General features: G+C 41.8%; 1 protein-coding gene across 5 annotated transcripts in view; it reads right to left on the bottom strand.

The window, feature by feature from the left end:
* NEK6 (NIMA related kinase 6) overlaps window positions 1-27,094 on the bottom strand; it is a 222,848-nt gene that overhangs the window by 82,738 nt on the left and 113,016 nt on the right. For all 5 annotated transcript variants that reach the window (XM_077283551.1, XM_077283555.1, XM_077283553.1 and 2 more), the window contains one exon: window positions 9,095-9,211. In XM_077283551.1, the coding sequence (XP_077139666.1) occupies window positions 9,095-9,175 (81 nt within the window). In that variant the 5' untranslated portion in view covers window positions 9,176-9,211. The remainder of the gene's footprint in view (window positions 1-9,094; window positions 9,212-27,094) is intronic.

The raw sequence follows: 27,094 nt of genomic DNA, 5'->3' as shown, positions 1-27,094 counted from the left end.
TTTACGGTCGGAGCGTGCATTGCATTCTAAAGCCCCTAAGGAAAGTGAAAGGGTTAAATGGCTATTAAAGTCTAGAGCAATCTTTGAAAGTGGCACACGCAATTATAAATATGGATAATTAGCAGCTCCAGCCAAGAATAAAATGTCACAATGTCACACAGATCTGTCACAGTCCGCTAATGAATGTAGTCACATATCTCCAGGCTTTCCTCCTCTTCGCGAGCCTGTTGCAAGTGACCAACCAGGGCAGACGCAGAGGGGATACGGCTCACTCACTGCCGAGGAAGACTTCACACTACTTGATACTCGCCCACTTGGCACTACCACCCCACACCACTAATAACCAGACTGTGCACTCTGATCCCCGCTGCAGGAATTAACACTCAGTCTTGTCCCATTTTTATCATATACATAAGGCGTTAGGAAAGGTAAGCAAAAAAAAAATGGTGTCTGTAAATTGTAAGGAGCGGATGAATGTGGCAACAAGATGCCGTCTCCTCCATCAGAGGATTACACTGCAGCCGCTGCAAAATAAGAGTAGCCGATTAAAGCTTTGATTATATTTTTCATTTAATATTTTTATTATTTTTTGTTATTTGTTTAACACCGAGACAAGGAACGCAGAGCGCGTTTTAAACGCATAGTTTTTTATTAGGAGTAAGGACGGCACTGGTTAGGATAGTCCGTAAAAATAGCGCATTTTTTACTTTTTCTGTAAAAAAAAAATTAAATCGTCCATGGTTATTTTGAAGCTGAAGAAACTTATAAAACTTATTTTTACTTTATTTTATCATTTTACCTACTAATGATTTATTATGGCTTTCCAATGTGCCCGTAAAAAATAAAGTCAGTCCGTTATTTTTTGATGAAAAAAATAAAAAGTCAAGTTGGCGACCCTGGTAGTAGCACGTGTGTAATAGGTGAGCAATGCATACCACCACAGTGTGTGTGTGTAACACATCCCTCTTATTGCAGTTCTGCACTATGGTGCGCAGCGGTGTTCTTTCTTATTTCTTTTCCAGATGGAGCTATAGTATCCACTGCGGAAACGTTTGCCTATTTGGGACAACATAAAATAATAGCAAGCTATCCCCCCTCTTGTTAGTCCAGCACGAGTTACGGACTGAGACCCCGATTCCAGTGATGCGTCACTTATAAGGATGTGTGCTGTAGTTTCAATGTGATCTATGTTTTATCAGCAGGAGATCATCATTAGTTGAACTAATAAAACGTTGCAGATTTTCTGCACCCAACTGTTACAATGTGGAGGAAATGTGAATTTTTTTGGAGCGTAGGTTTGGCGACTAGATCCCTCTGTCAGAGAACAGAAATGCAACGGGCAGAAGATGAGCGCAGCAGTGAAGTGGTTAACGCAGCCCAGCTAGATACCATTACTACACCTTGGTATCTGGCACATTAGGAAGAGAGAAGTCCTGCTGTGCCGCGCTGTTCCTGTGACGTCTGATCACTCGGGAGATGTCTACGACATCATGTATTTTACCGGAGGAATCTGACACGTCGTAGGAGTGCTGCACTCATAACTAACAAGTAGTGTAGGGAAAAATAGCGGATTGCAGTGCAGCCGTTTCTCGGCTTTTCACTCTGGATAAGAATCATCTTTGAATCAGGATTACTATTGTATCAGCGAGATAAACACAAACAACAAAGTGGCCAAAATCGTGCTGCCAACATTTTTAACACTTTTAAAGATGTTGTCTGACATTAAGAACTTATATGAAAGTTTTTTGTTTTTTTTTGCCATGCTGTGCCTGCAATACCACAAATGAACAGATGTGGCGCTGTTTTTTTTTTTCTTCTTAAACCTAAACCTTCTTAAACAAGGGGCGGATTTATTGAAGTCACTATTTTTGGGGGGTCTTTGCTGTATTTTTTTTTCTTACGCAAAATTCTTCAAAATTTTAAAAAATATGCTTTATTTTTGTTTGTTTTTTAAGACTTTTCAGCACCAAAAGGCGCAAATCCTTTAAAATGTTGCAAAAATGTGTCAAAGTGAAAACTACTCTGGAAACCTTACTCAGGGACTGGAGTGAGAAGTGGTAAAAGAAATGCAACATTTGGTTAAAGTCCTATTTCATGAATATGTTCGAAACATCTGGATAAAAAAAGCAGTCAGGGAATAAAAAAATAAAAAATAAAATAAAAGCGAAAAACAACGTAAACAAGTGTAAATACTAAAGCCACTAAAAAAAAAGCAAATTACTCCAGAAGTGGAGAGACAGCAATGACGAATTGGGGTCTGAGCCTTGGGCCTCATTCAGACGTTTGTTTTTCACGTACGTGTACGAGTATGTTTCACAAAAAGAACTCGCGCCCATTATCATTTGCAACTTTTTCACAAAGTCGCAAAATTTGCCGTAGTAATCCTCCCACCCCAAATTGATTTTCTGTTTGCCTGCTATTTTGGCGCAATTTTTGGGTCAAACTTTTTGTGAGCGAAGTGTTAAAGTTTAACGGGAACCTACCTGCAGGTTTTTGGACCCCAAAGTAATAGATCACAGCAAAGTACCGGTAATGATGATTACTTCCATACCTTTAGATTAGAAATCCGCGTCTCCGTTGTCTCGTCATCCATTGGCGGATTCTTATGTAACTAGCTCACAAGCTGCGCTTTCAGCTCTCCGGCTTCTTTAGACTTTTCCCTTCCCGGTTCCGACATCTTGCCAGTGATTGAAAGTTCACTCTTCTCTGTGACCTGCTCCCTTCAGTTGACATCTCGTGCAGGCTCCGTCACTCTGGGGAGCGCCACATACGCAATAACGTCCTGATGACATTGCGAGAGCCAGAACATTTATCCATCATTGTGCCTCTCTCAGGAACGATAGCGTCTCCGCATGGTTACTTGCGCATGCGAATGATGGCGACTGCACAAGATGTCTGCAGGAGGTAGCAGGTCACAGAGAGAGCGAACTGTCAATCACTGGCAGGAGGCCGGTACTGGGAGAAGAAATAGTCCGAAGAGTTGTAAGTGGAGACCAAACCCGTGAACTTCATTTGCATAAGAATTTACAGATTGATTAGAAGCCAACGTGGACTTGTAATATAGAGGTATGGAAGTAATCATCATTACCGGTACTTTACTATGATAATGTAACTTTGGGGTCTGCTACCGGTTGACAGGTTCCATTTTAAGAAACTTTTTTACTTTGAGCAAAATTCATGAACCGCATGCACCATTTTGAAGACTTTGTTGCAAAAAACAGCACCGAATATCACAATACAAAAAAAAAATGAACAAGTGATTTAACCCCCTCCAAAAAAGATGTATGGGGTTTATGTATTTTTTTTTCCTCCCTGGATACATGTTCTTTGTTGGAAGGCACTATGAAAATAGTTTTCTCGGTAAGCTCTAGCAGCTTGATGAAAGTTGTCATATAACCTTGGCCTAATAATGAAACTCCAAGTAAAAAGGGTTAATACCGGGCACCAGCCAAAAATGTTATTCCCCATGCGCTATTGTGGTGCTCAGAAAGGATATGTAAAAAAAAATCTATTTCCAATATAAAGGAGAATAATAAATAGGAGGCACTCCCCCAGGTGAAAAACTTCAGCAGACTTTATTCCATTCAAGTAAAATGACAGCATGTGGAATACTACACAGAACGGACAATAGCCGTTTCGCACCGAACAGGCGCTTCTTCCTGGTCTCGAAACCTTGAAGAAGCACCTGTTCGGTGCGAAACGGCTGTTGTCCGTGCTGTAATTTTACTTGATTGGAATGAAGTCTGCTGAATTTTTTTTTCCCTACGGGTGAGTGTGCATATTCACTCTTATATCACATTTATTTATTGTAGATCTCCAAAACTAATGGAAAGGAAATAATATTTATGCTTTTTAATTTACCCGATACATTTAGGAAAGGTGATTGGGTGCAGGTATAATCAGGCTACGAGTAGCTGAATAGTGCCAGTGCATTAATACTAGTCACGCAATAATTGGAAGGATACGGACCGCTGATTATAGCAGAGAGCCCACTGACCTGAGGACGGCCTGCTCCGAGCAGTTATCCTCGCTATGCTGGGCTTGATGCCTGGTGATGACTGGACACCTCGGCTGATATGCTTTGGCATGCTCCAAGAGTACAGCTGCACATTTACATATGCAATGACCTAGATTAGCATTCCCTATCACAACCCATCAGACCTAATTAAAGTAATGGAGCTTTCATACAGCCTAAAGTGGGAAAAGGGGCCGCGGAGCCATAGACAGGATATGACAAGTATCCTTCTACTTGATTAAAACAATATATTCTGCGCATATAATTTCCCTCCCCCAACCGAAGAATTTAAAACAGCAGAAAAATACAGAAAAATGTTCTTGTGTTCTTGGAAGATTTGGAAATTATATATATATATATATATATATATACATATATATATATATATATATATATATATATATATATATATATATATATATATATATATAAAAAAGAACACACCGAATAATATCCCTTATGGGGTCATGAAGGATGCCGAATATTTAAACCAATATGAAGAAACCTTCACTAAAAGACCAAGAAATAATTGAAAAAATGTACTAAATTTTATTAAAGACAAAACATACATAAATATAAAATAATGATAATGGCCACCAGTGCAGAAAGAATGGTGGGACAACACGGGTCTAAGTACAGTAATAGTGTATACAAAAAGCTTAATATTATTGCACAGTCAGGATGCTAAACACATAATGTGTCATAAATTAACAGAGCCACAAAAGGAACATATAAATAAAGGTAATAAAGTGCAATAGTGCAATTATGTTATATACTTATAAGCTATATTAGTGCAACAGTACAAAATGCGAGGCTAAATAGTGCCAAGACCTGAGCTAAAATATGAGACACAGGAACCAATAGAGTGTATACATTACAGGCATAAGTATGCAAACCATATAAGGTATAGTTACCACAAGAATAGACCCGGAGACCCACCACACCCGACGCGCGTTTCGCACAGGAAATGCTTCGTCCAGGGGTATAATGGTGGCCATTATCATTATTTTATATTTATGTATGTTTTGTCTTTAATAAAATTTAGTACATTTTTTCAATTATTTCTTGGTCTTTTAGTGAAGGTTTCTTCATATTGGTTTATATATATATATATATATATATATATATATATATATATATATATATATATATATATATTAAAAAAATAAAGAAAACTATAAAATCTGATACTCAAGGTGGAAATAAATAAATATGCAGAAAATGTTCTAAAAAATCATCAGATCCACTGACAAGTGCAATGTGATACAATATAATGTCATCATCAATCACAAATCTGCTGGCGTATACTTGTAACCTTGTCAAGAGTTTATATAATAAAGGGAATCTGTCACCAGGTTTGTGCTACCTAATCTCAGAGCAGCATGATGTAGGGACCCTGATTCCAGCAATGTGTCACTTGATTGGCTTTGATAAAAAGAAAAAAAAAATTGGTGTTTTATCAGCAGGAGATTATCACTAGAGGACTAGTAAACCTGTTGCAATGTAGTCCAACCACGCCCCCCACCAATGATTGGCAGCTTTCTGTCGATGCACAGTGTACACAGGAATCTGCCAATCAGTGGTGTGGGCGGGGTTATACGCAGCTCAGCATTCAGAGAACTGCTACACTATGTGCACAATTATTAGGCAGTGAGCATTTTGATCATAGCATCATTATTATGCAGATTTTCCAGCACCGAGTTGTATAAACTTGATTTCTGATTGAATGAAGCAGATCAGGCGATTTGTATTTATGTAATGAGGGGGGTGCGGGCTAAGATTTAAGAAGGATCAAACATGATGGGACAAGGAGCCCATTATCCTGCACTGCTGTCATATTCCGGGACTGCAACCTCCCCGGAGGCCCAGAAGTACAAGGTGTTCAGTGCTCAGAGACATGGCTGAGGCAAGGAGGCCGAACCCGACCACCACTGAGCAAGACACAGAAGGACAAGGTGTTCAGTGCTCAGAGACACAGTCAAAGTGAAGAGGCTGAGCCTGACCACCATTGAGCAAGACACAGAAGTACAAGAAGTTCAGTGCTCAGACACATGGTCGAGGCAAGGAGGTGGAAACCCAACCACTACTGACCAGGACAACGAAGGACAAGGTGTTCAGTGCCAAGAGACATGGCTGAGGTGAGGAGGCTGAGCCCGACCACCATTGAGCAAGATGCAGAAGTGCAAGATGCTCAGTGCTCAGAAACATAGTCGAGGCGAGGAACCCGTAAATGTGACCATGACTGAGCAAGACACAGGTGCCAAGAAATATCTGAAGACGGGTTTTTCAATTTTTCAAAGGTTTTATAGACTGCTGAAATTAAAGTGATTCTTGATTGACCAGATGGATGGGCTCGAAGCTGGATCAGTTATGGGTACAGACCTACACTTTAACTTAGACGCCAGCAAAGCGGCGGTGGAGTCCTGCTATGGGATGGAATTATTGAAGAGGAGATAGTTTGACCTTTTGGGATGAAAATGGACTTAAAATCAAATCCCAAACCTTCTGCCAGTTTTTAGAAGAATCTTTCTTCCAACTTGTAGGCCCTTGTAAAATGGGAGATTTACAGTGAAGGAAAACAGTCACCTCTCTGACCAGTGTCTGGGGCTGTGGTTGGTGTTGCACAAAAAAAGACGATCGTCAACAAATTAAGAAACGGACAGACACCATAGATGGAGCTTATGAGTTTTATTGAAAAGATAGGTGGGCCATATTAATATATTGGTCACTAATATATTTTGGAAACGTCAGAAATGTATTTTGTGCATTTGTTATTTTGTTTTTGGTTATTACTCTCATTTTAACAGAAGAAAATAAAAAATGGAGATGGGAAAATGTAAGTTTTTCATTTAGCTGCATAATAATTATTTTTTGGCAACTTTTAGTGCACATAAACAATGGAGGTGAAAAGTAGGATCTAACTTTGTTACATGAGCAAATCAAGCTCACAATCAATAAGCCAATGGGTCAGTATTGGGCTCTTTTCTTTTTAACACACATTCATCAATCCATTATTTGGGTCTGTGCACATGCAACATTTCCCACTATGGACCTTTCTTAGTCAAACTGTTTTTGCCAAGATAATTACAGTGATATTTACCATTGAGAATATTGCTACGAAAATGGGTTGATTTAGCCGCTTATTTCAGAGTTTTGATTGGAAAAATTCAAAGTAGCATCTGCAGCATAAAGGTGATAGACCGCGGATTCGAAATACGTAGCGCCATTCTACTTACACGGCGTGTGCAGGAGAATTTTGTAAAATCCTACTGGTAGAATAAGCAGCAGTGCTGCATGTGGAAAATCATACGACTTAGGCTGCCATCACACTAGCAGTATTTGGTCAGTATCTTACATCAGTATTTGTAAGCCAAAACCAGAAGTGGAACAATTAGAGGAAAAGTATAATAGAAACATATGCACCACTTCTGCATTTATCACCCACTCCTGGTTTTGGCTTACAAATGCTGATGTAAAGTACTGACCAAATACTGCTAGTGTGACGGCAGCCTTAGTCTGCAAATACAGAAGAACTAGTGTGAACGCAACCTGACATTCTGCCAAAAATAAGATGTGTGATTCTTGACCTACAGGTTTCTTACTTCTAGGTGAGAAGTCAAAAGCCTACCGTTGTTTTAGAGAAGTGCTAAGTTTCTATTGAGATTTTGGGAAAGAAAAATAGGTTACATAATAAAAGGGGAAAAAATCCACTTGAAAGTTTGGCATAATTTCAGCTTCCCTGGTGCTGAAGCATGTGTAGCCATAAATACCAATGTCCGATTTCATGCGGACTAAGAGTCTATCTAATGGATATCAAGCTTTGGTCAACATTTATTAGGCACTTGTAGGGAAAAAAAAGAAAGATGAAAAGTTACTTTGACGCAATATTAGCGCCGTTTTACAACTTTTTAAAGTTCCAAAATGGTCAAAGACAATGAAAAGGTGCATTTTTTTTTATTTTGTGAAAAATTTGTGAAACGTGCGCCATGTTGAATTATTTGGCGGAAAAAACAGCAGCGAAAACCACAAGGCAAAAAAAAAGAAAAGCGACTTTGGAGCACTTTTGTAAATGTTTCGCTAACGTGTTTTGTTTGTCTAGCCGTTTTCTTTCACAGTTTTTTAGGTGTATTTTTTTTCAACGTTTTCAATGTTTTTTTTACATCCATTAAGCAATGAATAAAAAATTATAGTTTTTTTTTTTTTTAAATAAAATCGTTGATAATTAAATGAAATAATGAAATGAAATCATTGACTTCTACTGTGAAGTATCGAACATCTTCTGCCTGTAGAGCGGTCAGGTTGCTTCTTTTAGCTGCTTGGTGTTTTTTGGAAACTAGATGCCTTTAAAAAGACATTAGTGATGAGAGATAAGGTGTTATCTGAGCATTCTCTGGTCTTGAACGAGAGTCTTCGGTGTGCTCGAATAATATGTTCGAGTCCCCGCAGCTCCATGACTCATAGCTGTTAGGCAATACCTCAAAGTATGGGCGGCTGTTAGGCAATACCTGCATATGTTGTGGCTGGAAAAGCCGTGAAACATGCAGCTGCAGGGACTTGAACATATTTTTCGAGCACGCCGAAGACACTCGTTCAGGACCAGAGAATGCTCAGCTCAGCTTGTCCCAGAAAGTTCGCTCATCACTAATAGAAATAAACACGGAGATTCTTTCAAGCGTCTTTCAGAGTTGACCTGCTCTAAAAACACGACGTGTGAACATACCCCAAGACGTAGATTAGTGGGGGTACCCCAAACTGGAGCAACACTATAGACAGACTATACTTGATTAATGAAGTTTTAGTTCTTATTATTTGTACAGAAAAAGACAAACTGACCCTTGGTAACTGAACTTATTTCCAGAATACAACTCCACTAGTCACTTAAGAGCAATTCATTCTTCCGATTGCCTATTTTGATCATTTTTTTAAGTGGGATTTATATGACTATTTAATAATCAAAATCGTCTGATAACCTGACATCTGTCAGATCCCTTCTTTGCCATATTACAGAAGAGTGTTATATATTTTTTTCTATGTGCTGTAAAAAAAAAAAAAGGCGAATTAGTCAGTGATTGAACTCACTTGGCCATCGTGCTGATAGTCTTGTCCTTGGACTTTGCAGAGGGGACTGTTCTGATCTTCTAGGCAGTGAGTTCCGTCCATGGCCACATTCCAGTTCACACATACAGTTTGATGTGACTAAAGGAAAAAAGAAAAGACAAAACAACGTCTTTAGCTTTTAGAAATCCTAAAATCGGGGTATGATTCGTATGAAGTGCAAATGAAAGCCACGGTGTGCTACAAGTCAACGTGAGTTCCTAGAAGATCTGGCACTTTGTCAGAAATCTAAGACGCATCAGTTGTCAAGGGTTGTAGCATCTTGCATGTAGCATCACCTACTATGACAGGTATAGCACTTTGCTAAACTGGTTTCTCAGCATTCTCGTGGATTGCCTCAATGAGGATATCCTGAAGGGTTTTCCCAGCGTAAGCTCAAACTCACGGACTGAGTTCTGCTTACGATAATCACAAAGACGGTCATAACGTGAAAAACAATCTTGCACAAACACAATCTTATTCAACAAACCCAATGATCACGTTAAAATGAACTCATCATTTCTTAAAGGGGTCAAGGAGCAATTTGATATAAAGTGTTCAGGTCTGGCGTCCTGTCCGGTGTTCCGCGGCAGCCAGTATTCACCTCTGCACCAGCGAGCCTCTGGCATCTCCTGAACTTATGACATCAAAATAATGCGGAGTGATGGAGGTCATGACATCCCATGGGACCTACAGGAGCCCAGAATGCCAGGCCAAGGATTCCAGCTGCATAAATGAAGACTAGCAACCACGATGGTGGACGCCGGGCCAGAGTGGTGCAAATCAAATTACTCATCTCTTGTTGTTATTATTTTTTGTTGGAAGGGTTTGCCTAAAGCTAGGGCCGTATTTGGTGTTCATGCTGCCATAGGCCCTGTAAGTCGTGACACCCCTTATGATGAGTCAGACTAAAATTGTCCATATCTTTAGATAGTAGTTAAAGTCCCCCCTACACACCAGACTAATGTTGGCCAAACTCACCGGTATCACCAGGTTCGGCTGACAGTGTAAGGCGCCTGCAGACGAGTGTACAAGAAATCACCTGAGTTTCATCCAGAAAACTGGGACAATTTTTTTGTCCTTTACATCGGATTTTAATCCTTGTGTCCATTTTTTTTTTTTTTTATAAAACATGCACATGATCACATTCTAAACCTAAGAAACTATCTGTAATAATCGGATGACACTTGGATATTCCGTGTGGGGTCAGGTTCTTTTTCTCGCACTCAGAAAAAAAAAATTCAATGTGTGAATGTCATCCCAGACTCGATAGACAGTAGTGTATGCTGCCATTATTGTTCTCATGGACAGTCACACTGGAAAAAATTTGTTCATCTGAAGAGCCATATTACATTGATCAGTGCGCTGTCCGTGTGCGATCCGATCAATAATCAGACGGCACACGGACAACGTAAACGCTCGTCTGCATGGGCCCTAAGGCTCCATTCACACATCCATTGTGAGTGATAAAAGCCAAGAGAAACAGCCCAATGTCTCCTCAGTGCCGTCCTAGTTGTCCCTATTGGCTTCCAAGCCAATAAAACAACATTGGAAAATCACATTTTTACTCGTTTATCCCTAAGCAACAAATACATGATGCAAAATGGAAGCAAATGTGAAGCCTCCGATCTGCATCCGTGTCTGACGGATCCCCATAGACCTAAATGACCAAGTCTGATCCACTGATGGGATCAGAATAATCTGCGTTGAGTCACAGAATCTCACTACAGATCCATAACGATGTGTGAATACATCCATTCTACTTTATGGGACAAAGTAAAAAAAAAAACACAAAAATTGAGCTTAACTTGAGTTGGTACACAAAACATTAAAACCTACAAGAGAAAAAAAGTAAGCAAGAAACCCTGATATAACTAAGTAAAAAAGCAAAAGTGCATTTAAATAACAGAGTTTTTAGTAATACTGTTTTTTGATCAAAAAATAGCACAAAAGCCATCCCACCTCGTCAAGGTAACTCTGATCGGGACAGTCCTACACTGTCTAATATTAAAACCTTACCATGTGTCAATGTTGACCTCAGTGTGAAAAAGGGCAGACAAAAGGACTGGGCCCAACCAGTGAAAAGTGGAAAAATAAAAATCAGACAGCACCCTGAGGTGAATTATCCTGAGGCGCAGTCAGACGGCCGTGTAACACGGACAACGATCGCATCGTAGTGCTCAGACTGGCCGGCGGCTCTCCTCACCCGAGCGTGACAGCTGTATAGACATACCCTCTGGTCAGGAGAGGGTCAGAGTCTGACTGCGCCCTCGGGCTAAGGTCCTACATAAGGATTTTGTTCCAAGCACTTTTATTACGTTTCGGCTGTGGAAAAGCGCAAAAGCATTCCATTCAAGCCTATGAGTAAAATCTGCAAGTAAAACAGAAATTTACAGCAAGAGAAACTGATGTGTCGCAGAGTTCCAGATCTCACCACAATGCAATTTTGGGGAAAAAAAAAAAAATCCCAGAGAGCTGAGATTTCTATAATCCCATCCACCAAATGCTCACATTGGGAACTTACCTAATATGTAAAGGGCTCCTGACAGATGATTGTCGGGTGAGGTAAGGATCGGCCACGTCTACCATCAGACTGCTGATACTTTCATAGTCTGAGAGATAGGCCACCACCAGAGATGTCTGACAGCGGCTCTATCAGAGAACACTCGGTGTATGGGCAAGATGCTGTTTTTCAGTCATCTTATATCACTTTATACGTCTTCCAGGTTATGCGGAGGACGCTGCTCGGAAGAGAACTCTGTCTCCACACTTCATCGCCATTCCTCTCACCTCCCATAATCGCCACTCTGTCCCTGAGGAAACCTTGCATGTGTGATTTACTGGTCTCTTCTTTACACCACAGTCTTCTGTCCTTCAAGTGCCAAGTAGTCCATGAGCCGGGCCAGATATCGGTACCACCCGGAGTGACTAATTTTCTTTGGTATTTTTAGGTAGATGCATGTCTGTAGTTTATTTTTTGATATGATAGCCCTTACATATACGTAGCTTATTAACCCCTTCAGCCCTAGGCCTATTTGTACCCAAGTGCCTAAGCCAATCTGACCTGTGCCACTTCATGGGCTAATAACTTTGGAACGCTTTCACCTATCCAAGCCATTCTGAGATTGTTTTCTCGTGACATATTGTACTTCACGTCAGTGCTAAATGGGAGTCAATATATTTTACCTTTCTATATAAAAAAATGCTAAATATTCGGAAATTTTGGAAAAATCGGCAATTTTTTAACTTTGAAATTCTCTGCTTTTTACAAAAATACTGATACCCCCCATAATAGTTATTAATTTACACTCCCCACATGTTTACTTCATATTGGCATCATTTTGAAAATGAAACCTTATTGTTTTACGACGTAATAGGGCTTATAGTTTTATGCGCAATTTTTCACATTTACAGCAAAACCCACTTTTCAAAGGACCAAGTCACTTCTGAAGTCACTTTAAGGGGCTTACATAACAGAAACCACCCATAAATTACCCCATTTTGCAAACTACACCCCTCAAGCTGTTCAAAACTCATTTTTAAAAACTGTTAACCCTTTAGGTGTTCCACAGGAATTTTAGCAGAATGAAGGCGAAATTTCAAAATTTCATTTTTTTTCCAGATATTACATTGTAATCCAATTTTACCTGCAACCTAGCAAGGGTTAACGGCAAACCCAAACTTGGTTACCCTAATTCTGCAGTTTATAGAAACACCCCACATGTACTCGTAAACTAAAGTATGGGCACACAGCACAGCTCAACACGGAAGGAGCGCTATGTGGTTTTTGGGTGGCGGATTCACTGGAAGAAATCTAGGGGGCCATGTCACATTTGAAGGCTGCCTGAGGTACCCCCACAGTGGAAACCCCAAAAAGTGACCCTATTTTGGAAACTACACCCCCAAGGAATCTTTTAGGGGGTATAGTGACCACTTTGACCCAACCAGTGTTTCACAGTAGTTGGAAACACTTGGTTGAGAAAATGGAAAAAGTGCATTTTTTACATGAAGGTGTCATTTTAGGCTCATTTTTTTATTTTTAAGAGGTGTACCAGCAAAAAATGCACCCCACTATTTGTTCACCAATCTCTCCCGAACACAACAACACCCGATATGTTGTCGTACACTGCAGTATTGGGGAACGGCAGGCCTCGGAAGGGAAGGAGCGCCAAATGACTTTTGGAGTGCAAATTTTACTGGAAGAAATCTAGGGGGCTATGTCACATTTGAAGACACCCTGAGGTGCCCCAACACACGCACACACACTGACACATACACGTTCTGTGCTGAACAGGACTCTCCGGTCTTCTCTGCAGAGCTCCTATCTCCCTCTGTAGAGGCTGACACCTCCCAGGCTTGTGACTGATCACATGGCCGTGACATCACCACAGGTCCTGTAGTCCTGTACTGTGTGCTGCTGCTGGTAAGGAACTTGTGGAGAGAGGGGGAACAGTCACCTAGCACCAGCGCTCCCAGCTCTAAGAACGAGCGCCTCATGAAGGTGGGCCCCTGCCTCCTCCTTCCCTGCGCGGCGGCCTTTCCCCCCGGCGGCTGTATTCGGCGTATAAGACAACCGCCCTCTTGGAGCCATGTTTTTCATGGCTAAAAAGTCGTCTTATACGCCAGGAAATACGGTAAATAAAATTTTAATGTTTTTCTTTGTGTTTGCAGGTGTTTACTGACTATCTAACGGCATGATGGAAGTACCAGCAAGGAAGAAATCACGGATCGACTGTATCATACACTGCTCTAATGATGACAGCGATGATCTGGCGTCCCTTAAGGATTTGGACTCCTGGAAAACATTGCTTAGGGCTGCAGAGATCAGGCAGCATGAATCAGTCCTGGTAGCAGCTAAGGGCCTTGAAGAAGGAGAAATACCACACATACAATATCACCGTAAATGTCGTAGTATCTTTACAATGAAGAAGTCACTGGATTCTATCCTTGGCAAGGGTGTCAATGTCGAAACAGCAAGCAAAATCTCCATGAGGAAGCTACCGAGGGGTGCCCCCAGTGATAGCAGGGTGTATGCCAAAGTATGTATCTTCTGTGAGAAGTCAAGCAAGTACCTAAAAGGAAAACAAACAAGGGAGCCAATTGTCCAGTGTGTTGAGCTACGAGCAGATGAGACGATCCGCAGAGCAGCGATAAGGAAAGGCACACAGAGAATACTTGGTTTACTTAGCAGAGACCTTGTTGCTGCAGAGGGGCACTACCACAAGTCGTGCTACAAACTATTCACAAAAGATGATTCCCAAGTGGCCTGTAGGTCTAGTGCAGCTGAAAATCAGGTCGAAAGCGAGGAAGTACGCTACGAAGAGGCAGAGAAAGAGGCCCTTGAAGAACTCTTCTTGTATATAAGGACTAAATTGTTCCCAAACCCAGAAGTACTGCCTATGATAAACCTCACATCTAGGCTTGAGAGATTAATGATATCCCGTGGTATCATCCAACTGAAACCATCGACAAAGAAACATGTTCGACGAAAACTTGAAACAGAGATTGGGGAATCACTCCGCTTTCTCTCAGATGAGAAAGGTAAGCTTCTAGTCTATCCATGTAGCCTATCAATGGACGACCTTGTCCGGCAAGTACACAGCATGACAAAAGATCTGCAAGAAGCAAGAGCTGCTAACTCTGGAGATATCGTAACCAAAGCAGCAATGCAGCTAAGGAATGAGATCAAGAAGCAAGATGTGAGTCAGCCATGGCCTCCCAATACAGATCAGAATGTCGTTCCTGCATTAGTCACTCAATTCCTGCAAACCCTGCTTACAGGAGATTGTGAGTGCCAAACTACCTGTGAAAGAGCTCAACGTCTTGCCACATCCTTCGGCAGTGACTTGGTTTTTGCTGTTACCAATGGAAAGACAAAGCCACCAAAGCACGTACTGCTATCCTTTGCAGTTAAGTCTTTGACCGGCAATACAGAACTGATTCGAACTCTGAATCGTCTTGGCCACTGTGTGTCATATTCAATGGCTGAGGAGATCGATACAGCCCTTTGTATCCAGAAGTTGGAATGTTCAAAGGATGACATCCCAATGCCAGCAAGTATCTACCCAGGTGTGTTCACAACCCTGGCCTGGGATAACATTGACAGACTTGAGGAGACACTAAGTGGAGCAGGTACATCTCATAGAGTCAATGGCATTGCTGTTCAGTCCAATGTTGCATGCTCTGTGACAAAGAAAGTCCTGCCAGATGTAACCAAGTCGAAGAAAAGAAGCATAACTCTGACAGAATTAATGCTACCGATATACAATGTTGGGCAGCGGGGAGAGCCACCCAGGATTGAGACTTCGAATGTTAACACTACCAAGGAGGTCCAGGATTCAAAAACCAAAAACCATATCTGGCTTCTGGCTAGAATGTCAGACCATGAGGATCAGACCACCAGCAGTTGGACTGGGTTCAACATAAAAATCCGCAGCGACATTGTAGTGGCCCAGGACACTGTAAGCTACCTGCCCACTATCAATGCTCCTGCAACAGCCATGTCCACTGTGAATGAAGTCTTGGAGCAAACACATGCCATCATGCAGACCCTGAAGCTTAACAGAATTGTGTGTGTGTTTGATCAAGCACTCTATGCCAAAGCTGCCGAGGTTATCTGGAAACAGGAGAAGTTCAAGAACATTATAATTAGAATGGGTGTCTTCCACACAATCTGTAATCTCCTCTCTATCATAGGGAACAGATTTCAGGATGCAGGCCTTAGAGATCTGTGTGTTGAATCCGGTGTAATCGCTGAAGGATCAGTGTCTGGAGTGATGGACGGCCGGAGGTACAACAGAGCAGTGAGACTACACAAGCTGGTCTATGAAGCACTTATGAGGCTTGCATGGAAAAACTTCCTTCCATGGCTAGAAGAAAACCATGCAAGGGACCTTCACCATCTGGATGAAACACTGAAGAACATCACAAACTTTCGCATCAGTGTGTCGCAGGGATCCTTCGAAAAGCTCTTGGATAATGAATCTTGCACACTTACCCTGAAGCTCTTTCAAGTTTATCTTGAGACCCTCAGAAATGAACAACTCTCAGCATTCTGGATGTCATACTTGGACATGGTCGAGACCATGCTGGCCCTGGTTCGAGCTTCAAGAGAAGGCAACTGGATGCTTCACCTAGGAGCAATCCGACAGATGATACCATGGTGTTTTGCCTATGACAAGGTCAACTATGCCCGATACCTAACCTATTACTATGCCACAATGTCTCGGCTGCCCATAGAACACCCAGAGGTCCATGAATACTTCATGCAAGGTGGCTTTTCGGTCCAGATCGGTAGCAAGAATCCTTTTGGACGAATTCCTGTGGACCAGACCATTGAAGAGACAATCAACAAAGACACCCAGACACCAGGGGGCACAAAAGGCTTCAGCCTCAAAGTTGGAGCTGTTTCCAGGTTCTACCTGACATCAGAGTACCGCAGTATGTACTTGAGGCAGCTGAGGGCCCTGGTAGGCCAACAATATACTGACTTCAGCCATTCAGACCTACAGGTGTCTAGGATTAGAAGAGATGAAGCCGATGTCCAATCTTTCGTTCAACTGCTGGAGACAGGTTGGGTGAACCCCTTCAACAAAGAGCATAATGGTGAACTTATCAGTTTGTCAACAGCGACTGTAGCACCACCAGATGTAGCCAAAGACCTTCAAGGGGCATACAGTATAGGAGAGGATGCATATCAAACATTCAAGGATGAGCGTTTGGGTACCGATAAGCCAACTACATTGTTTCATGACAAGATGACGAAGAACAAACTTAAAACGTTCTCTAACATCCAAATGAAGACACGCAGACAAGGTCTTGGCAAGGAGGTAATTTTGAAGGCTGACAGAAACCTATTTGGCCAGATGATACTTGTAGCTGAGAACAGAAAGCTACAAATGAGTGATGTCTTGACTCATCCCCTGGGTCCATTGCCATGGGCACTTGCCAATGGTGATGGGTCTATCCGCAAGACCAACAAGGCTGCCCTCGCAAGGGAGTTGGAGAGGAATGCTCGTCCTGCAGAAGTGATCCCCGAGCCCTCTGCAACCATCATTGATGGGATGAGCCTGGTTCAGAAACTGAAGGGAAACAATGCAACATTTGGCCAGCTAGCAGGCACAGCAATGAGTCGCGCTATCCATGAGGGTGCTAAGAGCAAGCGCATTGATATTGTCTTTGACGTCTACAAGGAGACATCCATCAAAGATACAGAAAGAGTCAACAGATATGAAGGCACAGGGATCCATTTCAAGAACATTCAACATGGGCACAACATCCAGCAGTGGAAAAAGCTTCTAAGTAGTTCCTCCAACAAGGCAAGTCTCATAAAGTTTCTGGTAGAAGAATGGAAGGCGAAACACCACAGGGAGAAGCTTGAGGAGAAGGAGCTGTATGTCACATGTGAGCAGCTCTGCTTTAAGATCACCAAAGAACAGTGGGAAGAGGCTGCTGACCTTAAGTCAAATCAAGAAGAAGCAGACACACGCCTCCTTCTCCATGCTCTTCATGCAGCAGAATCTGGTTACAAGTCGGTCATCATCACTTCGGAGGATACTGATGTCATGGTCCTGTGTCTGGGCATGTGCCACAAAATCCCATCCCACCTGTTCCAGAAATGCGGTACACAGAACCGGACAAGATTCCTGGATATCACCACTCTGAGCCGAACATTGGGAGGCAGCGTATGTGATTCATTGATTGGTATGCATGCATTTACAGGCTGTGACACCGTCAGTGCATTCGCTGGCCGTGGGAAGATGACGACACTCAAGCAGTTGAAGATGAACAAGACATACCAGGATGCCTTTCAGGAAGTTGGTCGTTCATGGGAAGTGTCTACCGAACTTTTTGAGAAGTTACAGGAAATCACCTGCCACATGTACCTGCCAACTACCCAAACAACTGAGGTAAACAGGCTCCGTTATCAGCTGTTCTGTGCCAGACGTGGAGTGGTAGAGTCAAGTCAACTCCCTCCTTGCCAGGACTGCCTTTTCATGCATGCACTGCGTGCAAACTACCAGGCTGCGATCTGGAGGAGAAGTCTGCAGAGCCAGCCATGGGTTGCAAACCCAACAGACTGCGGTTGGATGATAGATAACGACGGAAAGCTTGTTGTCAAGTGGATGCAAGGGGCACCAGCACCAGAAGCTATTATACAGCTACTGTCCTGCAAGTGTGTGCGGTCATGTGAACTTCCTCAGTGTACTTGCCTCAGCAATGGCCTGAAGTGCACAGACATGTGCAGATTACAGACATGCCAGAACAAGGGTACTGAAGACGAGCCAGTAGAACAACAGTCAGATTCAGAGTCCGATGTTGAAGATATTATGGAGTAACATATATATATATATATATATATATATATATATATATATATATATATATATATATATATATATATGCACATGACATGTTCAGTGTGTATTTACATAACTTGGATTAAATTTTGTTACAAATACTACATCTAGTCACTCCGGGTGGTACCGATATCGTCATATTTGGTTCTTGGCTCATGCTAAAATTCCTGTGGAACACCTAAAGGGTTAACAGTTTTTAAAAATGAGTTTTGAACAGCTTGAGGGGTGTAGTTTGCAAAATGGGGTAATTTATGGGTGGTTTCTGTTATGTAAGCCCCTTAAAGTGACTTCAGAAGTGACTTGGTCCTTTGAAAAGTGGGTTTTGCTGTAAATGTGAAAAATTGCGCATAAAACTATAAGCCCTATTACGTCGTAAAACAATAAGGTTTCATTTTCAAAATGATGCCAATATGAAGTAAACATGTGGGGAGTGTAAATTAATAACTATTATGGGGGGTATCAGTATTTTTGTAAAAAGCAGAGAATTTCAAAGTTAAAAAATTGCCGATTTTTCCAAAATTTCCGAATATTTAGCATTTTTTTATATAGAAAGGTAAAATATATTGACTCCCATTTAGCACTGACGTGAAGTACAATATGTCACGAGAAAACAATCTCAGAATGGCTTGGATAGGTGAAAGCGTTCCAAAGTTATTAGCCCATGAAGTGGCACAGGTCAGATTGGCTTAGGCACTTGGGTACAAATAGGCCTAGGGCTGAAGGGGTTAATAAGCTACGTATATGTAAGGGCTATCATATCAAAAAATAAACTACAGACATGCATCTACCTAAAAATACCAAAGAGAATTAGTCACTCCGCTTGGTACCGATATCGTCAAATTTGGTTCTTGGCTCATGGACTAAAGAGTCAAGTTCCAGTGTTCCCCGTGTGTCTAATCACACTGAGCACACCACCACCTGAGCAGAAGACACTGGAAGCCTATAGGACAGAAGACTGCGGAGGAAAGAAGAAAACAGCAATGTGCACCGGAGAGATTTCCTCTCGAGGTACCCCCACATATAGCCTGCACCCCACATGTAGCCTTCAACCCAACATGTATCCCTACATACAGCCTGCAGCCTCATATATACCCCTACATATAGCCTGCAACTCATATATACCCCTACGTGTAGCCTACAACCCCATCTGCACCTCATACATATATGTATCCCACACCCCCACATATACACTGCAACCCCATATTTAGCCTGCACCTCACATGTACCCACACATGTAACCTGCAATCCCACATGTACCCCACCTCTACCGCACACCTCCACATATAGCCTGCAACACCATATATAGCCTACAGCCCCACATGCACCCCCACATATAGCCTGCAACCCCATATATACCCCCATATATAGCCTATAGCCCCACATGCACCCCTATATATAGCCTGCAACCCCAAATGTACCCCCACCTGTACCCTGCACCCCCATATATAGCCTGCACACCCCCATACCTAGCACTATGTGTACCCTGCACCCCCATATATACCCCCATATATAGCCAGCAACCCCCATATCTCCTACATTTATCCTGCATCCCCATACCTAACACTACATGTACCCTGCACCCCCATATATAGCCTGAACACCTTCATACCTAGCACTATATGTACCCTGCACCCCATATATAGCCTGCATACCTTTATACCTAGCACTATATGTACCCTGCACCCCCATATATAGCCTACAACCCCCATATATCCTACATGTACCCTGCATCCCCATACCTAGCAGTACGTGTACCCTGCACCCCCATATATAGCCTGCACACCTTCATACCTAGCACTATATGTACCCTGCACCTCCATATATACCCCCATATATAGCCTGCAACCCCAATATATCCTACATGTACCCTGCATCCCCATACCTAGCACTGAAAACTAAATCTCCGAACACTAACAAATACTCGGAGACCACCCGAGCGTGCTCGGGAAAACCCGCTCATCACTACCCATAATAAATCCATGAAACAATACAAAACCTTTTAAATCAACAATTGGTTTAAAAGTAGAGAAAGTAAACATTTTCTCATGACAAAAAATACATTCCTCTAGCCACCCACACACAAAGTACTAATATGTGTACTATATTAATACTGACACCATTAAACAACTTTCAGTACAGAACGATAATTTTCACGAATTCTAAAGGCAAAACAAAGGATTAAAAACATCTGTCAGCAGGTTTTTGCTTTCTAAACTGACAGCAGCATGAGGTAGGGGCACAGACCCTGATTCCAGCGATGCAGCAGTTGTGATAACATCAGTTTTCTCTGCTGCAGATCTAGCAGAGCTCTGAATGCTGAGCTCTGTATAACCCCACCCACACTACTCATTGGCTATTTTCTGTGTACACTGTGCAAAGGCAGTAAGCTGCCAATTAGTTGTGGGAGCAGGGTTGGACTTGGAGTCACAAGACACCTAGTCCTGCAGTGATAATCTCCTGCTGATAAAGCACTGATTTTATTGAAACAGTAACACAAAGCCTACTAAGTGACACATCGCTGGAATCAGGGTCTCTGCCCCATACATCATGCTGCTCTCGGATTTCATAGCAAAAAAAAAGCTGAACTCTTTAATCTGATTATACCTTTACCCACTAGCGCTTTGCAGGGTGGATAAAAATCAATGTTTTTTTAAAAAAATCAAAAAAATCGGATTTTTTTGATTTAAATCGGATTTTTTTGATTTAAATCGGATTTTTTTCAATAAACTGCTTTTTGAGGAAAATATTTTACCATCCAAAGGTTCTTCCATCATGAGATAAAGCTGAGTTGTTTAACTCAGTAGAATAAAGGCTGTATATGTGTAACATTCACAATGCCATGCTCTTCCAGAGGTTTCTGTAGGATGCTGACTATCCAACAAGTTTGGGCATGTCAACTGAATGGAAAAAGAAACTAAACCAAAAGTGAAACCAAGCTAGAAGTGTGGAATTAAAGGGGCAGTATGAACAAAATGTGGAGGCTATTAATAGTTTATACAATTAAGACATGCTGCTTTTAAACACCTACCTATTGCCATATAGTAAAACAAAAAAGATTTTTACTTACTTTGGGGTCCCCCCCTCACCCTGGCGTTAGATCGTTGCCCCTAGTTTCGTCCGTGTAACTATGGGCGCACATGCGCACTGCTCTCACTTCTCATTTTAATCGTGATTTATATTAAAAAAAACCTTTTGATTTAAATCAGTGATTTAAATCATGATTAAAATCATGATTTAAATCGATCCGATTTAAATAGAAAAAAATCTTTTGATTTAAATCGTGATTTAAATCATGATTTAAATCGGCGTGATTTAAATCAATCCACCCTGGCGCTTTGTTCACGCAAGCACGAAGTAGTGTACTGTGTTTAGCAGAATACAAAAGCAATAAGGGTCCATTTTACAAAAGGTGATAAACTGCCGGCAATGTGTATCGAGAAATACAGAAAATTGGGCCATCTCTTCTACGTAGAAGTACAGAGTATAACATAGGAGAGCAAAATATATTTTTCTAGGAAATATGTTGGCAATTTGTTTCATTAGTGAAATCCAAAGCTGTAAAAGCTTCAATAATAATATTTCACATGGATAGACAAGAGTAGGCTGAGTAGACTGGATTTCAGACATTGAAGAGATTACACACAAATTCCAGATCAAACAACATTTGCAAGAATTCCGCCTAAATTCTAGCTCAATTTGCAGAAATAGCTAGTGTACATGCCTTGTTCCAGGCAGTTATGAAATGTTTCTAGAAATCGAGGCATGGCTTAGGGAAAAAAGGAATGGCCTAAATGCAACAAATTGCCTTAAAAGTTTTGCTCAAAACCTTGGCCTACGAAGAGCTTACATAAGGAAAAGAATAGTATCTAACACATCAAGTAAGATGTGATAAATCTATTACACAGCTTGGAACTGTGTTAAATTTGGCGCAGCTTCTGCCGGCCAGGTCTAGTTTTCAGCTTTCTAAATTTAAGAAAGTAATAATAAATCTGCCAGAACGTACACACCGCAATGTTTCTCCCACTGATTGTGACTGGTTGGTCTTTCTTAAAGTGCACCTTCAATGGAAAACAATCTTTAAAGTGCTGTGACATCCTACTTTGCAGTACCTTTGAGGAGACTTTTATTCAAAGTTCAACTAGTTGGAACGCAAACTTTCCCCTTTTCTTAATTCATTATTAGGAATGCAGCATTAAGTGAAACGCTACATACATTTAGGTCCACGAATATTTGGACAGTGGCAAGTTTTTGTCATTTTAGCTGTTTACCAAAACATATTCGAGATATTATTATTATTATTATTATTATTATTATTGTTAAAGCGCCATTTATTCCATGGCGCTTTACATGTGAGGAGGGGTATACATAATAAAAACAAGTACAATAATCTTAAACCATACAAGTCATAACTGGTACAGGAGGAGAGAGGACCCTGCCCGCGAAGGCTCACAATCTACAAGGGATGGGTGAGAATACAAGTTATAAAATCAATATGAGCTATAAGTGCAGACTCTCAGCTTTAATCAGAGGGTATTCACATCCTAGTTGGAGTAAGGGTTTAACAATTACAGCTCTTCACTATGTAGCTGTCTCTTTCTCAAGGGAGCAAAAGTAATTGGACAATTATCTCAAAGGCCATTTAATGGGATGCATGAGCTATTCCCTCGATAATCCATCATCAATTAAACAGGTAAAAGGTCTGTAGCTGATTTCAGGTGTGGCATTTGCATTTGGAAGCAATTGCTGTGAACCCACAACATGCGGTCAAAATTGTTCACAATGGAAAAAAACAGACCACCATTAGGCTGAAAAAGAAGAAATCTATCATTGAGAGGGAAGAAATGTTGGGAGTGGCCAAATCAAAACTTTGGTACATTCTGCAAAAAAAAAAAGAGCACTGGTGAGCTTGGGAGCTCAAAAAAGCCAGGCTGTCCACGGAAGACAACAGTGGTAGATGATCGCAGAATCCTTTCCATGGTGAAGAAAAACCCCTTCACAACATACAACCTAGTGAAGAACACTCTCCAGGAAGGTGTTTCAGTATCTAAGTCAACCATAGAGAGAAGACTTCATGAGGGCAAATACAGAGGGGTCACCACAAGGTGCAACCATTAATCAGCCTTAAACCCTTTACCCCGAAGCCTGCTTTCACCTTCCTAACCAGGTCAAATTTTACAATTATGACCACTATCACTTTATGTGATAATAACTCTGGAACGCTTCAACCGATCCCACCAATTCTGAGAACATTTTCTCATGATATATTGTACTTAATGACAGTGGTAACATTTGTTCGATATTACTTGAATTAATTTGTGAAAATATCAGAAAAGTAGCGAAAATGTGGACAATTTAGCAAATTTCAAACGTTTAAATTTTTACACCCATAAATCCCATACTTCTGCCACACAAAATACTTAATAACATTTCCCACAGGTCTAATTTACAGCAGCACAATTTTTGAAAGAAAATGTGTTAGAACGTTATAAGGGTTAAAACTTGACCATCGATTTCTCAATTTTCCCAAAAAATGTACAATACCATATGTTAAAGGACCACATCACATTTGAAGTGACTTTGAGGGCCTATATGACAAAAAATACCCAAAAGAGACACCATTCTAAAAACTGCACACCTCAAGGTGCTCAAAACCACATTCATGAAGTTTATTAACTCTTCAGGTGCTTCACATGAACTAATTGAATGTGGAAGGAAAAAAATTTACATTTAACTTTTTTCAAACTTTTTTTTTTTTTTTTTTTACTTCAGACCCAAATATTTTTATTTTCACCACAGTAACAGGAAAAAACAGACCCCACAATTTCACAATTTATTGTGCACTTTCTCTTGAGCATGCTGATACCCAATATATGTGGAAACAACACTGTTTGGGCACATGGAAGAGCTCGGAAGGAAATGCCCGCCATTTGACTTTTTCAATTCAAAATTTGCTGTTATCATTACCGGAGATCATGTCCCGTTTGGAGAGCCCCTGATGTGCCTAAATAGTGGAAACCGCTCACTAGTGACACCATTTTGGAAACTAGACCAGTCAGGGAACTTATCTAGATGTGTGGTGAGCACCTTGAACCCCAAGGTGCTTCACAGAAGTTTATAACGTTGAGCCGTGAAAATAAAAATAAAAAATTCACAATTTAAAAAATATATATATGTTTCTCAGCCCCAATCTTTGCATTTTTACGAGGATAACATGAGAATTTGCATGACAATTTGTAGTGCAATTTCTCCTGAGTACGCCAATACCTCATATGTGGGGTAAAACTACTGTTTTGAGGCATGGCAGGGCTTGGAAGAGAAGTAGCGCCATTTGAATTTTTGAGTGCAAAATTTGCTGGAATCATTAGTAGACGACATATCGCGTTCGGTGAGCCCCTGATGTGCCTTAACAGTGGAAACTGCCCCCAACAAGTGACCCCATTTTGGAAACTGGACCCCTCAAGGAATTTTTCTAGATGTGGTACCTTGAACCCCCAGGTGTCTCACAGACGATTAGAACGTTGAGCCACGAAAATAAAAAAAAAAGAAAAAACACATTTCACTCACAAAAATGTTCTTTTAGCCCCCAATTTTTTATTTTCTCAAGGGTAACAGGAGAAAATGGACACAAAAAATTGTTGTGCAATGTCTCCTGAGTACACCAATACCCCATATGTGGTTGCAAATTACTTCTGAGGCACAATGCAAGGCTCAGAAGGGAATAAGTGCCATATTAGAATTCAGATTTTGCTGGAATGGTTTGCGGGTGCCATGTCACAAAGGTAGAGCTCCAGAAGTGCCAGAACAGCAGAACCCCATTTTACAAACTACACCTCTCAATGAAATCATCTAGGGGTGCAGTGCTCATAGTGACACCACAGGTGTGTCACAGAATTTTATACCATTGGGCAGTGAAGAAAAAATAATTACATTTTTACTACCAAAATTTTGTTTTAGCCCTAGATTTCACATTTTCACACTGGGAAATGGGTAAAAATGGCACTAAATTTGTCCCACAATTTCTGCTGAATTTGGAAATACCCCATGTGAGGCTGTACAGTACTGCTTAGCCACACAGCGAGACACAGGAGGGATGGAGTGCTATTTTCCTCCTGGAGCGCAGATTTTGCTAGAATACTTTGCAGACTTCTTATACAGAGTCCTAGTGCTAGAAGTTACACCAATTTGTAAATTTTACCTCTTTGGGAGTTTGGTGACGATGTACTCCATGGGTGTTTTCCAGAAACAAGCTGCAGTGGATGTTGTGAAGGAAAAATTGCAAACTACCATTGTAATGCCCAGTACTTTGTACATGGTAGTGACCAGCCTGTGGTAGTGACCAGTTCATGCTTGTGGAGACATGTACCCGTAAATTAGGCGAGCTGTCATAGCTACAGAAATGACAAACAAGTGGATAGTAAATGTGGTTTAGACACACTGTGGGGGTCAGAAGGGAGGGAGGCATTTGGATTTGGCATACCTCCCAACTTTAGGGGAAGGGAAAGAGGGACAAAGTCAGCGGCGCGCATAGCGCGCCGCGGCAAATTTTAGGCCACACCCATTTCACAACTAGCCACGCCCCAACCACACCCATTTAGCACTTCTGATCACAATGTTTCGTTAACAATAATTATGAACAAAAAAGTATGGCCACACACGACGCTCCATACTGTACAATGGCCATTGGCCACATTATGCTCCATACTGTATAATGGCCCCACATGATGCTGCGTACAGTATACTCGCCCCACGTGATGGTCCATACAGTATAATGGCGCCACATGATGCTTTGTACAGTATAATGGCCCCACACGATGCTGGGTATAGTATAATGGCCACACAATGCTGGGTACAGTATAATGGCCCCACACAATGCTGGGTGCAGTATAATGGCCACACATGGTTACCCCACCCCCATCATTGCCTTCTCCATCAGTACACACAAACACCTTTCACCGCGCTCCCTCGCAGCAGCCGGCAGCTTCCACTCCCACGGCGCTGAATGGTGTCATCCAGCTGCGCCGCTGACTGCTGTATCCAGCATTACAGCTCAGTCCCCATAGAATGTAATACAGCACAGCCCCATAGAATATAATGCTGCACAGCCCCCATAGAATGTAACGCAGGCAGGTGGCAGCCCCCATAGAATGTAACGCAGGCAGGTGGCAGCCCCCATAGAATGTAACGCAGGCAGGTGGCAGCCCCCATAGAATGTAAGGGGTGCTGCACCAGGTTGGTGGAGAATCCGATGGATGGGTACCAGGGGGAGAGTGGGAGCGGGGTGCGCGCACCATGGGGAGCCAAATTTAGTTTGTCAGTCCTCCTATGCTGTCAGAGTCTCTGCTGTAACCGCAGCAGGGCAGCGCTGCATGGAGAGGGGGAGAGACACATACATTCACTTACAGTCTGGAGATCCGCTCGCTGCTCCCGCGGTCACACAGACACGGAGTGTCTCACAACTCTGCCCCCGTGCCAGAAACCAGTCCGGGTGCTGCCGCTCTGTCCTCAGAGTCCGCCCACGTCTATAGTTGAGGAGGAAGCCGGAGGCGGGCGGTGAGGCAACTCAAGGGGGCGTGGCTACAACGCAGTCCCAGGGAACGGAACGAACAGCGGGTACTAATCGGGCTCT

The sequence above is a fragment of the Ranitomeya variabilis genome, chromosome 2 (assembly GCF_051348905.1).
Source record: "Ranitomeya variabilis isolate aRanVar5 chromosome 2, aRanVar5.hap1, whole genome shotgun sequence".
In the NCBI taxonomy this organism is placed as follows: Eukaryota; Metazoa; Chordata; class Amphibia; order Anura; family Dendrobatidae; genus Ranitomeya; species Ranitomeya variabilis.
Note: the sequence above shows the minus strand (reverse complement) of the source record. Positions and strands in the feature narration are given on the sequence as shown.